The 16,743-nt window shown below is 37.3% G+C and overlaps 1 protein-coding gene across 1 annotated transcript in view; it reads right to left on the bottom strand.

Moving 5' to 3' along the window:
• The window catches only part of APOOL (apolipoprotein O like), a 74,349-nt gene that overhangs the window by 39,526 nt on the left and 18,080 nt on the right, over window positions 1-16,743 (bottom strand). Inside the window, exon 2 of the mRNA XM_080910015.1 lies at window positions 8,898-9,002. Coding sequence (XP_080766141.1) covers window positions 8,898-9,002 — 105 coding nt within the window. The remainder of the gene's footprint in view (window positions 1-8,897; window positions 9,003-16,743) is intronic.

Raw genomic sequence — 16,743 nt, 5'->3', positions numbered from 1 at the left:
GGTATGCCCATAAATATGCAATTCAAATGTGTATAAAAACCAAAATTGCTTAACAAAACAGATAGAAAAGGTATCAACGTGATCTTGTTTGTTGGTTATAATTAATTAATTTTATAGCAAAGGCTGATCCCCCCTTGCAGAGTTCCTCCACCATCCCCTTTGACTCTGAGAGGACAGCTCTCGCCCCTACCCCCCTGTATTCCCCTACCCTCCTGTATCAGGTTTCTGCAGGATTAGGTACATCCTCTCCCACTGAGGCCAAAGTGGTACCTCTACTACATATGTGTCATAGGCCTAGCTAGGTTCAGCCTGGGAGTTCTCAGGGATCCAGGTTAGTTGACTAACCTGTTTTCTTGTTGTTGTTGTTTTGTTTTGTTTAGAAAATTACAGAGCTGGAGAAATGACTCAGCAGTTAAGAGCACTGGCTGCTCTTACAGAGAGCATCCAAGTTCAATTCCCAGCAGCTACATGGTAGCTCACAACTGTCTGTAACTCCAGTTCCAGTGAAGATCCAACAACTTCTCTGACCTCTATGGACAAAAGGCACACACATCTGGTGCATATACATATGTGTAGGCAAAACATCCATATTTACATTAAATAAAATTCAAGAATAAGAATAAAAAGAGAATGATACAAAGACCAAGAATAAAATAGGAAATGATACTCAGTGGAATCATGTATCTCAATACAAATCGATAAAAATACAGGAGATTGTGCCATTCCTCTAAACTAAGTGTTAGGCACATAGTTTTCCATAATGGTTTTATATTATTGGTATTTATACCTTTCAAAAACCAAACACATTCTAACCAATATTTAATGAAGATAAATAGAAATATAAAAATTATAAAATAACTAGGTAAAAACTTATTTACTTTAAGAAAAAAAATGGTTTCATACTCATGATATATGTAGCACTTTTTGATACAGGTTAATGAGGATATAATTGAAGAAACTCAAGTTTCCAGAATAACAGAAAAGTAACTATATGACTAATGGTTTTGGTTATGATATACCAAGAACAAACAAGATAAAATGCTAAAATAGTGGATGTAAAATGTATATGAAATATAATGCATATGTTAACTAGCTAGATTTTGGCCTTTTACAATATATACATGCTTTAAAATATCAGTCTTGTTTTATACTTAAATAGTTCTTTTTGACCCATAGCAAGATTAAGGAACTTCTCTTTCTCCTTTTAAAATAAGGCATGAGTTTCAATTCATCATATTAGCATCTATGTGTATTTAAAAGAGCAAAAATAGATATAGTTTATATGAAAGGTGAACTAGATCTAGATTATATACGGGTATAGAGATATCAGGTATATTATAGAAAGCCCACTCACACAAAAGAAACCTACATGTGGTAAAATTACTACTTTAAACGTTTACCCATTATAGAGGTGTTGTTGTTGTTGTTTTTAAAGGAAATCATGGAGCTGGAGATATAGCTGACCAGTTAGGAGCAGTAGCTTCTCTTCCAAAGCATCCAGGTTCAATTCCCAGAAGCCACACAGAAGCTTACAACTGCCTCTCCCTCCTGTTCTGACCCCCACAAATGACAATGAAATAAGTCAAATTTATGACATCAAGGAATTTAGAAAGTTCCAGGGATAATTATGGCTTAACAAGGTTGTCTGCTCATTATACTCCCCAATTCCCAATTTTATTAAACATTGGTTTTAGTTTTGTGAGGTATGAGATGAAATTTAGGTCTCTACATGTGAGAACTATTTCTACCACTGAGAAATATCCCCAGCACTTGTTTAAGGGTCTCATCATGTGGACCAGGCTTGGGAATCAGGACCTTCTTCTGTGTCTGCCTTTCAGGTCAGCTCATTAAATATTCTAGTTCTCATTAAATATTCACCAGTCACACTAAAACGTGTTGATTATATTTTATATGCCAGTATATATTAAACTAACAGTTTAAAAATGTCTTCATTTGTAATCTACCATAAGCAAAATTTTATGTCCACAGTTTCTTAGGAAAGGGGTCACAATGATTAAGAAATAGTGTTTAAAGTTATTAACCTTCTTAAGCATGGATATTCAAGAACAAGTGAAAGAATATAACAAAATTGCAACTCTATTATGTACATTTTAAAGACCAGCAAATAGGATATCACTGTATATCTTATGGCTAGAACATTTTCACTGTGCATTGAAGGCCTTGGACTTAAATACCACTTATTATATTTAATGTATTTGTATCTAGTTAGAAATTGTGGTTAAATTAAGCTTTAAAATCACTTTTAAAATAAAATTGAAGGAACTAGAATTCTCAAATCTGTATTTTTTCTTGTTATTTCTTGGTTAAAAAAATAAGCAAATGACAATAAAATACGTCAAATTCATAATATTCAGGAATTTACCAGGGACATTTATGGTTTGGACATTCATTATAGTGGTCCACAAATTTCTTGGTTAAAGACAATTATCTGACGGCCTTAAAAAGTTTTCTATTAAAGACAGCTTTAATTTGTTCACTAAATGGCACTCAATAAGGCATGAGCATATTGATCCTTTTGAAAAAGTTGTTTAACAAGAAAAAGGTGAACCAAGGACTTTTATTCAGCTATAAACTTAACAAAATTTAAATGACCAAAGTACCTCATTCACAAAGTATTCTGATGTAGTAGAAATTGCATTAATAAATACATCTAGTATTATTCATATTACACAATAAAAGTACATTGACATTCTGCACATACATTACATTCTCATCCTTCTGACATTTGAAATTCCTCAAAAATAGATCCTGGGCTTTATAAATATTTCCTAGCATATTGCTAACAAGCAGACTTATTTAACAAATACATGGATTAATTCTAATTAAAACATACTTGGGAATTCTGTATGCTCTATAACATAGTAAAAGCATATCAATTAATTTCAAAATTCAAAAGTATGAGTACTTCTAGATAAGGTGACACACTAAAAAATGCTGCTCTTTGACCTCATGAAGGATGAGAGTCAGAATAAGAAAAGGCAGATTGAAATTACAGATAAAGGAAGAGCATTAGAAATTCTCAAAGTCACATGCTGGTTAGTTTTTTTTTTTTTCTCAACTTGACATACTAGACATACTAGAGTCATCTGAGATGTAGTGGTTTGAATCAGTTTGGTCAGGGAGTAGCACTATTTGGAGGTGTAGCCTTAGAGTAGGTATGTTACTATGGCCATGAGCTTTAATACTCTCTTCCTACCTGCTTGGAACCTGGTCTTTTCCTGTCTGCCTTTGGATTAAGATGCAGAACTCTCAACTCCTATTGCACCACGCCTGCCTGGACACTGCCATGCTCCTGCCTTGGTGATAATGGGCTGAACTTCTGAACCTGTAAGTCAGATCCAATTAAATGTTGTCATTTATAAGACTTGCATTGGTCATGGTGTCTGTTCACAGCAGTAAACCCTAACTAAGACATAACATGGTACCAGGTCCTGGGGTACTGCTGTGATAGGTCTGGGCAAGCTTTTGTTTGGCAAAATGTGGATTTTGGGACTATGGATTTGAAAAGCAGTGGAATCCTTTAAATGGGGCTTAATGGGCTATTCTAGTAAAAATATGGAAGACTTGGTTGTGAGAGGTCAAACCTACTCCATCTTGGGACTAGCCTCCATCTTGAAGAACAACAACAAAAAGCCTGAGAAATTGACCTATAGCAGAACTCAAGCTGCACCCAAGTACCAGAAAGGACCCTAGAATTTGCCCTTGTCACATACCCCAGAGTTATTCCCTAGTTAATTCCTAGCAACAGTTAATCAAAGATTAGTCTAATTGTTTTAGATGTACTTTCAGACCATATCTGATTATATAGTCTTGCTTTAGACCTTACTGTCATTCTATTAGATACTTGCCAGACTGGACACCCCCTCCCTCATCCCATCACTTGCTCCTATTTTCCTCTAAAATGAGACCTGCTGAGGGTTAGAGGTTGCTACATCTTCCCTTCCAGTCCTGTTGTATCAAGGTTGGGTTGTAGGAGAGGCCAAGCCCAAGTCTGTAATAAATAGACCCTAATTCTATTACATCAGAAACAGATCCTTAGTGATCTTTTGAGGTTTTCTAACAATTCCTGACACAGCATTTTGGTTCATTGCCTAGGAATTCCAAGACCAACAAGATCCAACCCAAATGGTCTTAATACCTGAAATGTCTATGAGTATCTGTCCGTGTGTTTATTGTTTATGTAATTTGTGTCTGTCTATGTGCTCATGTGGTACCACCATAATTCTGTTCTTAAAAGGCCTAAAAGATCTGTATTTCATGGCAAGAAACAATAAAAGTAGATGGGGATCTTCCTGCAATGGATGCGCTGGTAAGTTGTAGCCACAGGGGCTTGGGAGACATTTCGAAGCCCCTGGGGAACAGAGTGCCACTGGAGTTGATTTCTGGGAAGGATGGAGTAGACATGGAAGCCTGCTAGGGGATGTGGAACCCTGCTACACACAGTCCTGGTTATTTTCGTTGCTGGCTAGCTGTCTGCCCTGTGTGTATCACTTTAAAGAACTGCTGCCCACTCTGTTTTCTGTTTTCGGAGTGAATTTGACTTTAATGGACTGACCATGTTGGGTCTAGAGGACCCACCCCTCTTGGCTTAAACATTTTCTCCCGAGAAAACAGGAACAAGTTTTTGCCTTGGCTAGCAAAAAGTCCAAGGGTACGAAGGAGGATACACAAGATCACCTCTCTCCTGTACTATCTCTCTCCTGGTCCTCCAAGAAGTAGTAGAGGAAGACGTTATTTTTCTACCACCAAATTATGCAACCACTCTGCAACCCTGCCTTCTGAGCCTGAGACTGTCTTCCTGCCCTAGGGCACAGTGGGACTGGTTGGTGATCAAGGAAACCAAACTCATAACTATTGGCCCTTTGCCATTAATGACCTTTATTTACTGGAGAACACAGAACTCCCCCCTTTTCAGATAACCCTTCAGATTTAATTAATCTCTTAGAAACAGTCCTTTTCAACCACCAGCCTACTTGAGTTGATTGTGAAGAGCTCTTGCAGGTTCTCTTCATCACAGACAAAGGCCAGAAAACTGGTTCCTGGCCTCAAGGAGGAATCCACCCAGATTAGGACTTCAACACTGATAAAGTAAGGACAGGCTAAATCTTACTGCCAGCCTCTGATTGGCAGGTCTCAGAGTGGCTATGAGACAGCCACTAATTTGGCCAAAGATAAGTGAAAGCAGTAGTAGCTCCACCATTTATTAACCAGGCAGCACCAGGTATCAGGGAACTACAAAGGGTTCAAGGACTAAGAGAAAAGAGTTTAAAAGACAATGGCAGAAAAAGTGTTTAATAATAGGGAAAAAGGCAAGTAAAAGGACAGAAGAAACAGATTATCTGGCAAAGATCCTGTTGGCAGTCACAGTCAAACCAGAGGACTGTAGGAGACAGTCTGAAACAAATGGCTTCTAGAAAACCCAGGCCCTAGAGCAGGGCCAGTGGCCTACCTATATAAGAGATGTCTAAAACAAATGAATTCTACAAAAAGAGGTAAGTGGGGCCCCAAGGACCAAGAACAGTCCCTCTTAGAAAAGAACCAATGCATTTACTGAAAAGTGAAGGACCACTGGTTCAGGGAACGCCCCCCACAAAAAAAACCTATTCAAACCATGGCCTTAAAAGATGCCCAGAGTAACCCTAAAAATAAAAGAGAAACCTACAAGCTTCCTTGTTGATCATAGAGTTTAACGTTTTGTCTTGCTAAAATCTCTTCAATAGTATATAAATGACCTCCTAGTGACAGCAAAAAACAAACAAGAATGTCTAAAGTACCTAAGACCTCTTAGAGAACCTAGGAAATTTGGACTTTCGAGCTTCCACTAAGAAGGCCCTACTATGACAGCCACAAATGACCTCACCAGGTCTGAGGGATACATATTAAGAAAAGGTCAGAGGTGGCTCTCTGAGGCCAAATGTGTGTGTGTGTGTGTGTGTGTGTGTGTGTGTGTGTGTGTGTGTGTATTTGACAAACTGTCACTGGGCCAAAGCCTGACCATCCCCAATGTCAGAATGACTCATTACCATCCTCTCCTTTTAAATCTCTGCCTAAGATAACCTTGCAGGCCCCAAATGCCCTGAACCTAAGTACCCTGCTGCCTGATCCAAACCTTAATGGGACACTGCATAACTGCTCAGACATTTTGGCTCACATCCATGGGACCATACCAGATCTTCAGACAGTTTCATTCAGGATGGGCAGAGGTATGCTGGGGGTGCAGTGGTCTCAAAAACACCAAGATCATATGGGTGGTGCCCAGAAAGATGAACTGGTAGCTCTAATCAATGCTGAGAAAAGACAAGAGACACAGGTAGCCTGTGTATCTTTGCTACCACTCATGTCCATGGGGCTATTTATAGGGAAAGATACCTTCTAATGGCAGAAAAAAGACTATCAAATTTAAAGAAAAAATCCCCTTGCTACTAAGGACTCTATAGGGGCCTAAAAAGCTGGGACACCAGAGAGGAAATGACCCAGTTTCAAAGGGCAACAATAGAGCAGATCAAGCCGTCCATCATGCTGCCCTAGAAACTAGACCTCTCTTGCCTTTGACTTCCTTGGATCTGAGGAATCCTATACTTGCTGACCACCCTAAGTATTCAAAAGTTGACATAATCTGTGCTAAGAATTTGCCCATGCTCCAACATTATAACAGATGGTAGAGAATAGCAGATAACAAGCCGATTGTGTCAGAAGAAATGGGACTACACATACTTCAGAAGATTCACTGCTCTTCCCACATGGGCATTCAGAGAATACAAGATTGCTAATATCAGGATTAGAATCTCAAAGATAACTGAGATTGTCAAGAACTGTAAAGCCTGACAGCCAACTAATGTGGTGATCCAGTAATAGGTTCAGAGGCACAAAACCCAGAGTCTGCTGAGAGGCAGACTTCACAGAGGTAAAACCAAAAAATTTACACATAAATATTTGCTGAGGCTTACTGATACCTTTTCAGGTTGGACTGAGACTTTCTCCACTAAACCTAAAACTATATCCATTATGACAAAACTCTTAGAGGACATACTGCCAAAGTATGTGCTTCCTCAGATAGGGTCAGACAGTTTTTGTGTTCCAGGTAAGTCAGAGACTAGCCAACATTCTGGGGATTGATTGGAAACATTATAGACCTCAGAGTTCAGGATAGGTAGAGAATAAATAAAACCCTAAAAGAGACCTCAACTAAATTGACCTAAGAGACTGGTAATCACTGAGTTATCTCTCATACCATTCACTCTCTATCCATTATGAAACTCCCCTTACCACTATTAAAATCATGTTCGAGATATACCCACCCCCACTGTTCTAAACATACAGGCAGAGGTCATCAATAGATTTGAGGATTGCCAGTTGCTAGATGATCTCGAAGGTGTCCAATGGGCTCATAAATATGTTTGGCCTAAACTTCATAGTCTCTATAAAACAGGTCCCCTTCCAGCCAGGGGTCATTAGAGCCTCATTAGAAAGGTCCCTCCAATTATCCTGGAGGTCCACCGGATTGCAACATGGAATCACAGACCTGTTTGCCGTTGACGATGACTCAGACCATCCTGAAGAATATCAGCCTCAGGACTCCCCCCTCACCCACTGATGGGGCCTCTAGCCAAGCCTCGGGATACCACAAAGACTGAACAAAAAGCACCAGGCAATCCTGGCAAAAGAGAAGGAATTCCCTACTTCTAGGATAATCCTGAAAACCTCACAAGTCTTTAACACCAGAAGTTTTGATGAGAAAGTTGACTCCTTCAGTAGAAAAGACGGCAGTGGAGAAGAATCCCATATGAAACGCTAAGAGCACAAGTCAGCCACTCTCATGATAAAGAATTCATTGTTTCAAACTGAGCTACTGTAGGGCCTGAGAAAAAGAAACAAATCAGGGAGCTTAGATTTCATCTGCCACAGCCCTGGGATGAGATATTATCCTGGGAAGCAGTTGTACATAAAAGGTGGTAGGACCAGACACTAGCAATCAGTGGAATAAAGGTGAGAGGAGGCCCAGCTCAAGCTATAAAGTTCACAAAGAGAGGGAAAACCAACCCTCAGCTGCTGGGAACAAATCTCAACTGAGAATGACACTGATAGCTCTGGGCCCAAGTTCAGCAGGTGAATCCATCTCTGGAGCTACCATCTATCAGTCATGTCCTGTTATAGAGATCAAGAACTGTGAAGCTCCAGTGGTTTACTTGATACCCTAACCTGCATCACTCCAGCAGAGTAATTAATACTCAGATCTTGTACATACCAAAACAAGCCCTCTGTACAAATCGCAAAGCTATGGTTGCTTCTCATATGTAATTGGGAGATACTACCTAACTATAAAATGAGCCACCACAGAAAGTATAAGCTTGAGTATTTATTGTTGGTCCTTTAAAAACCTGTCAGCCACACATATTACAAAGGTAAATGTGGACAGCAGAGCCCCCGTAATGGGAATAAGGACAACTACTAAAATGAAAGCAGATCCGGCAGACAGCAGACTCTTGTCCAATTAAAGCTCAAAGCCAACATAAATCAGGGAAAAGACAAGTGTGTGCCCATTCAAGAGCTTCCCCCACCTAATGCATATAACCAGTAGCATCCACTTAAGAGGAGCCTAGAAACAAAGGTGTTCTAACACTTAAATGCTATTTTTCCATGTGCTTCTCATTTTCTAGGCCCCATTCTTAATGATTTCCCATTAAAAATTACCCATTTTGAAGTAAAAATTCTGTATTTCTACTACATATTATATAACTTAGATACCTCAGAACTATTCCTTTAAACTTTCAAAACATGTGACTTTAAAAATATTTGAGATGAAGCAAAAATACCTACCAAGCTTTTCCATTAAGTTTATATCATACAAACTTCAGAAACTTTTGTAGGCCAATTACCTGTTCTGGTCTCACAAGCTGCTTTTTGGGTTCCTCTTCTTTGACTAGATGCAAATTTACAGATGCATATATCAGACCTGCAGGCATAGTTGTCAACTTTCCCATCTGAAAAAGACATATCAAAAAGACCACTGTAAGTGAAAAGATTTTGTTTCCAGTTCCTGCTAAGTATTATGGGATCTTGGGAAATACATTAAATATCCAACTATTTTAAATGTATACATTTACACAAAGCCCTTGTGTTGCCCCAACTACTGTATAGAGCAAAGATTGTCTTATTCAAAGTATGATTTTAAATGAATATATATGATCTCTTATCTTTATTACAGTCTCCTAAAAGTGGGAAGATCACTTGCCTAATGTGTGCAAAGGACTAAAGTCTTATTTCTACACTACATAAACTTAATGAAGTAGGCGGAGTCTACTTCCACACTACATAAACTTAATGCAGTACATGGTACATACTCGTACTATTAGCACTCAGAAGGTAGAGAAGAAAAATCCAGAGCTCAAAGTAATCCTTGATTATATAACAATTCCGAGGCCTGCTTGAGCATTATAAATATCTCTCCCCACCCTCTCTCTCTCCCTCCCTCCCTCCCTCCCTCTTTCTTTCTCTCTAACACACACACACACACACACACACACACACACACACACACACGCACACACAACTGAGAAGGCAGTGAGAGTTCAGCAGCTAAAAGCATGTGCAAGTCTGAGGACCTGAATTCGATTCCTGCTACTCATATAACTCATATAACAAAATGCCAGATGCATCAAAACACACTTGAAGTCCAGCCTATGGGGAATGGAAGGTGAAGACAGGAACATTTGCTAGAAGTTCTTTTATTCCTTTTAACTTAGAATCAATAAGAAACCCTGACTAGAAAAGGCATAGGAGCATACCAACTCCCACCAGTTGTCATCTTCTGGCCTCCACAATTACACCATGACACATGCATGCCATGGCACGCAAATGCCTGCACTCACATACACATATCACACAAGCACACATACAAGCAAAAAGAAAAGGGCAGGTGAGATGGCTCAGCTAGTAAGCATGCCTACCTCCATTCCCCAGGATCCAGACAGTAAAAGAACCACTTCCTACAAGATGTGCTCTGACTTTCACATGAACACAGTGATACTTTTAAACTCTGACACATGTAAAATAAAAAAATAAATAAAATGTAACATAAAACACGGACGATTTGGGGCTATTGGTTAATTAATATTATGCTTTCCAGAATCTTGTACTTTCTTGCAAATTTCTTTTGACTATAAACGTGAGCAAAGCCTGCAATACTAGAAAGAGAACAAGAAAGGTAAAAACCAACTTCAGGGAAGGACAAGGGTGGGCAAAGGCACATATGTGACTTAGAAAAGAAACTGGATACAGGGAAGGATTGGAAGTTAGGACAGGGGAGTGGAAGATTTAAATGAAAGGAGCAGAAAAATCTACTAAAATGTGTGCTGTTTGAAAATGTCATTCTATCTAATACCCTGTATGTGAACTTAAAAACTTAAAAAGAAACATTGGGTCTAGAAAGGGTCCTAATTCTAAATTAAACAAAGAAAGTGATCAAGAAAGATACTTGGTATCAACCTCTGGCCTACACACACACAATGTTTAATGCCACGACTTCTAAGTAACAAACAGTGATATTCCCAGCACTAGGGAAGCCAAGGCAGGAAGACAAGTTCTAAGTCAGGTCTGGCTACATAACAAGAACCTTCAGACTCACATATCTTGCTCACTCTGCTGTTGTTCCTAAATGTACAATGTACTTCATGATCAACAAGATCATTTAAAATTATATCACAAAGATACAACTTTATTAAAAATAGATGCCATAAAGCATGCTTACCTATGAACCTATGGAATTCTGTTACTAAAGCCCTAAGATGATTATTTGAAATAGGTGAAGTCTTATACTATTTAAAAAATATTTTTAAATACCTATCTAGATGCATATTTTTCTAAGATAGTAATCCCTAGATACATAGTAAGTTTGAAGCATTATAATACAAGAACACTTTTCTACAACCTAATATTCTTAGAGTAGTTGCATTAATTCATAGAATACAAAAATATCATCTAGAGTTTAAAATAATTTCACATGACTGGATAAGTATGATCTAATACAAAAAAATAGATCAGCAAACTTCATCTTTTCTGACCACAAGTTAAAACAGTGAAATAGGTGTTACTCTATAAAAAGGAGTGGCTGACGGCATAGCACACCGAAACATTAGAGCAAAGGTTGGCAAACTTCAACTCTGGGCCAATTCTGGACTGAGCTCTAAGTTTAAAATGACTGTAAGGCATACTGTAAGGTTTGTAAAGGGAAGGGAAGCATATGTGACTAGAAACCTTATATATTCCATAAAACCAGAAGTATTATCTGACCCTTAACAGAAATACTACTATAACAACAAACATTGTCAATTCCTAATTAAAAAAAAAAAAAAAAAAAAAACATGACAGACTTTAAGTACCAGAGAATTTAAGTATACTATAAAATTTTATAAGGGAATGCTGTCATTAAGCAAATAATATTAAAATTAAGAAGAGGTGCTCTGTCTTGAGTTAAAATTATTTGTAGCTGCAAATATAACAATTTGTCAGGGGCAAATCATAAATAATATTTAAAAAGTTAATGAGAATTAAAACGTTTTCCCAAAAGATAACAGGCCTTAGGAAGGGTATTCTGTAACATAAAGTTTATAAATAACACATATAAACAGCACTTTAACTCTCTCATTCTGGTACAACTCATCCCTTGACAGAATTTTTATAATGAAAAGAATTGATTCTTGCTATCTGTGATTACTCTGTTCTATAAAGTAGCTAGGGACCATTGCTTCTAGGGAAAGTGCAGAGTTAGCTTCCCATGATTCACCAGGTTCATTTTCATCAATATATAACCTTGTTTCACATTCATTTCTAATTCAAGGCATTTTATTAATATATTTTTATTGACTCATTAACACTGCCCTCATGGCCAACAGCACTGTAACTCAATCCTGGATAAAGCCAGTCAACATACATGGAGGAGGAGGAAGCAGAAAAAGAGGAACAATGAAGAAGAGGACATTATCGAGTAAACACTGTAATGAAAGTATACTGGAGTTAGAAGGTGTGATCTGCATTCTCAGAGTCAGTTTAACAATAGGAGAGGCAGTACATATTACAACAGCTTACTCCAGTGGGTATTCTAATATAGGTATACACAAGTGACATAGGGATCACCAACCCAAATCAGCCCCTTAATCTACTCAGTAAAACAGTGCAAAGAGGACAGACTTCAGAGTCAAATTTCAATGTAAATTTTGTCATTACTCTATTCATGATGTGGCTCTGAGATAGTGAAACCCTATATCAATGTCCATTTGTCTAATGTCAGCTATCACAAAAGAACTAACACAGAGAAAAGGTTCAGTATATATTAGCTGTTGCCATCATCATCATCATCATTGCTGTCATCCTTAGTCTCCTCGCCCATGGCCATGACTCTATAGTCTCATCTAACTCCAGCCAAGTGTAATTGCCTCTGTCAAGTCAAGATAATTTTACTGTCAATCAGATCACTATTCTGCTTCAAGAAAATAAATTGGCTTCCTCTTTCCTAACACACTACTTAAAACCTTTTATTTATTTTTTAGCTTTCATGTTCTCTGCAATCTATCTCTAATCTATACAGGTATTCTTCTTTCTCCTTAACTCTTATCCTGGGTTTTTTTTTTTTTTTTTTTTTTTTTTTTTTTATGTGTCACTGCTATGACCATTTACCCTCCAAGTAGACTAATAATTCTTTAGGGAGTGATGACAGCTTTCGCTAGATAGCTATGAAAATTCACACAGAAAAGATGTGGGCACAAGTAGGAAATCTGTGAGGTAATTGTTTATCATCTACTTTTGAATGCTTCTCAGCCTTTTGGCTAAAATCAAGTGTATCTTTCACTTTGGAGAGTTTTGCTCATGAAATCCACTGTGACATTTTAAAATGTCAGATCTAATAGCAGCAGCCAATGCTGTGGGCAGGTTAGAATAGTTTTACTGTTGGAGAAAACTGAAGCTGGGCTGCATTATAATCCATCCTCACAGAATTACAACCGAAATATTTAGCCTTTTGATCAATACAATTCAGAAAAGTGATTGTGCCTTCCCCTCTTTGAGCAAAGAAAGAGAAATCATATTTTCGACACCTGAGGTAGCACGCCTCACTAACTGTTGGTACCCTAGAATATAGTTATGCAACAAGTGCCTCATGCAAACAGCCAGCTGGACCTTCAAATTGAGATTTGTAAAATTCAACTGTGCTTGCAATATTGCAGGTATAAAATGCTTTTAAATATTTGGCTCAGGAACTTAGTGAGTCTATTTCCAGTACCTAATGAGCTGTGACAAGTTGAGATTAGTCATCAAAATACAGGACAGCCATTAGCAGCTTAATAGAATTTTGTACTTTACAGTGCCCTGGGGCTGGTTCACTTGTCAAGGTCTAAAAGGCAAAGGTAAAGATAGTATCATTGAAAGAACATAATGCCGTGAAATAGAAAAATTGTGTCCTAGCCTCAGCTCAGCTACTAATTTGCTATGAGACCTTTTGTGTCTCAGATTCCCCACTTTTGAAAGGAGGCTGCCCTACAAAATATCCAGAGTTTCTTCTAATTATGACAATACATGATGGTAAATGACAGTGATAATATCCAAGTATGTAATTTTGCAGCAAATACACTATTGTCGCCCTTTTCCTCAAAAGTAGAAGTTACCAGAAAATAATTACATTTAGTGATGTTGTACTAATTATATCATAAATTTTCCTCAAACAGACACTGTGTGAATATAGAAGCTACAGGGTAATTTTAATAATTTAGGAATAAAAGTTACTATTAAAGAAGTGCCCTGGGAACAAGTGTGGGGGAAACAGCAAAAAGAATCAGAGTGGAGAGAATACACAGGAACAGCAGGCAAAAAAGGGAAATGGAAAAATGGGAGAAGAATCAACTATAACACACATTATTTTAAAAGACACTATAATGTTTAATACTTGTATGCTAATTTTAAAAATTAAATTAGGGGCTGGAGAGATGGCTCAGAAGTTAGACCCAGGTTCAACTCCCAGAACAAACATGGCATCTTACAACCACCTGTAATTCCACTTCCATGTTTTCTATTGACCTCTGTGGGTACCAGAAACACAAGTACTGTATATACATACACACAAACAAAATACCCATATATAATAAATAAAGAATACTAATATTAAATATACACACCAATTAAAAACTATTGCCCCAAATTAATTAAAAAACTCCATTCTATATTTCTATTTTCTTTTAATATTACACACAGTTCTTTTGTGTGTGTTGTAGGAATGGGTACCTGACATGCATATATGTGAAAGGTCATAGGATAACTTGAGGAAGACAGCCAGTTCTCTCCTACCATGTGAGCCCTGGAGATTGAACTTAGATCTGCAGATATGAAAGGCAAGTGATTGGAGCCACAGAGCCACCTGGCTGGACCTTCTATTTTGTGTTTTGATAAAGATAATAGAGTTTGACTGGCAGGAAGCAATATAAAGCATTACTAAATTTGATGGATAAAGTAGAAATTCTCATCATGATTTGGTCAGCAATTTAAAAGTTTTGAAGCATTCAAATTTTGAAATAGCAATATCTACTACTCACAGCATAGTTATTTTAGTTCCAGAACTGTGCCTAAACAAGTATGAGAAAACTTGTTATTCATATCTTATTTGTAAAAAGAACTCTCTAGAGTAGATGCTTAGAGCCCTGATCACATGTGCTATTTATATTATCAGTTAAAATTAAAATTACTTTAAAAACCCGCTTCTCCATCCCATTAAGCATCATTTTAAGCCCTGAGTAGATTAAAATATGTCCCTGATGCTATTCTACTGGGTACCGTAGCTTTAGATAGTTTCTGTTATTGAAGACAATTTTATTAAACAGTGCAGTTCTAATGCTGCAACATTTAATAACTTGTGATTCTTTCAAAAGGAGATTAAACTATTCTAATATCAATGTTAACTCTATGTCCATCCATTCAGAATATGTGTATGCATATATATGTATGCATAATACATACATAAAGTATATACAAATATATGATGTATACATACACACACACACATTGAAAGTGCCAACAGAGCTAGTCATGATTACTGTAAAGAAATACAATGGTGTTATTCTAAAAGTGATAAAGGCGAGTATTAAAGATATTTTATCCTTATATGGAAGGGGCTTTCCTGAAAGATGATATATATTTCAGAAAATGGTGATCACAACAAAAGCAAACATGAATTTTATTTATATTTTCTCAGCTTTGAACAAAATTTGGATGCTGTTCTGGGCAATAAACATAAAAACAAACTGTCGCCTCCCCCCTCAGTGCCCATCTCTGAGGAAACATACCATCCATTATTTTCCCAACTTTGCGTCTCCTTTAGTGCTTTCCTTGAGAATTCTTCTGACTAAACTCTGCATCATTGTCCCACAAAATATCATTTGGAACACAGATGAATCTTTGTTTTTATTTTAATTTGAGAAAAAGAGAGGAGTGCAGGTGCTACAGTGCACACCTTGTGGCCAGGGGAAAAGTCTGTAGTCTGTTCTCTTTTTCCGCCTACGTGGGTTCTCAGATAAAACTCAGGTCATCAGACTTGCTCTACAAGATTTTTTACCAGATAACTCAATAAACAGATCCCAGAACTGCTAGATAAGGGCTCACAGTGAAGCTTTCCATACCCCTTTAATTAGATTTGGTTTTGCATGCTACATTGAACCTTATCATTTTCATCTTACATTGAAGCAAATAAATTGTAGAGGCTTTATTGACAGTTTATTCCTGGGCTTGTATTAAGGACATATTTTAGTATAAATTAATAGAAGGAAATCATTAATTTTATACAAATATAAAAACCAGTATCTAAAATATAAAGCAATTATATCATTTTATTCAGTCTCTTGACGTTTGACAATAAATGTCATTTTCTATGGTAATTATTCACTATTACCTAGCATTTTCTAAAGTATTTTTTAGAAGGCATATGAATACCAGTTTTGTGTTTTTAGCCTAACAGTGTTACAAGGACACATAATCAATTACAATCCCAATCATCTAAAATAAGGAAGGGAAATATGTGACTCTTCAAGAAAAAGAAATATTTTCCTTTACTAATATAAAACTTGACCAATGAAGGAGCTAGAGAAAAAAAAAAAAAAACTGAAGGAGCTGAAAGGGTCTGCAACACCATGGGAAGAACAACATTATCAACCAACCAAACCCTCCACAGCTCCCAGGGACTAAAACACCAACTAATGAGTTCACATGGAGAGACCCATGGCTCCAGGTGCATATGCAGCAGAGGGTGGCATTCTCTGGCATCAGTGGGAGGAGAGGACTTTGGTCCAGGGAAGGATTGTTTTCCCAGTGTAGGCGAATGCTGAGGTAGGAGAGTGAGATTGGGAGGGGGAGTACCTTCACGGAGGCAATGAGTGGGGGGGGTGATGGGATTGGTGGAAAGGTGATAACACCTGAATTGTAAATACAGAGAATATCCAATAAAAAATAATTTTAAAAACTTGACCAATACATTTGTTAGATTTTTAGGAAAAAAAAAACAAATAGTATGACTACAAAGGAGATTCATTTTCCTGTTCAGACACCTTGGAAAATGTCTTCTTTATAAATATTATTTAACCAAAGCATTAAGGAACAGTAGTAGCACAGAACACATATGTAGAAGTAACATATTTGGAAGACGGCAGCAATCTAGAACATTCAGGCATTAGAGAAATTCTAAAATCATGA

This window comes from Micromys minutus, assembly GCF_963924665.1.
Source record: "Micromys minutus genome assembly, chromosome: X".
Classification (NCBI taxonomy): Eukaryota; Metazoa; Chordata; class Mammalia; order Rodentia; family Muridae; genus Micromys; species Micromys minutus.
The sequence above is the reverse complement of the archived record's forward strand: the minus strand, read 5'-3'. Positions and strand labels throughout refer to the sequence as shown.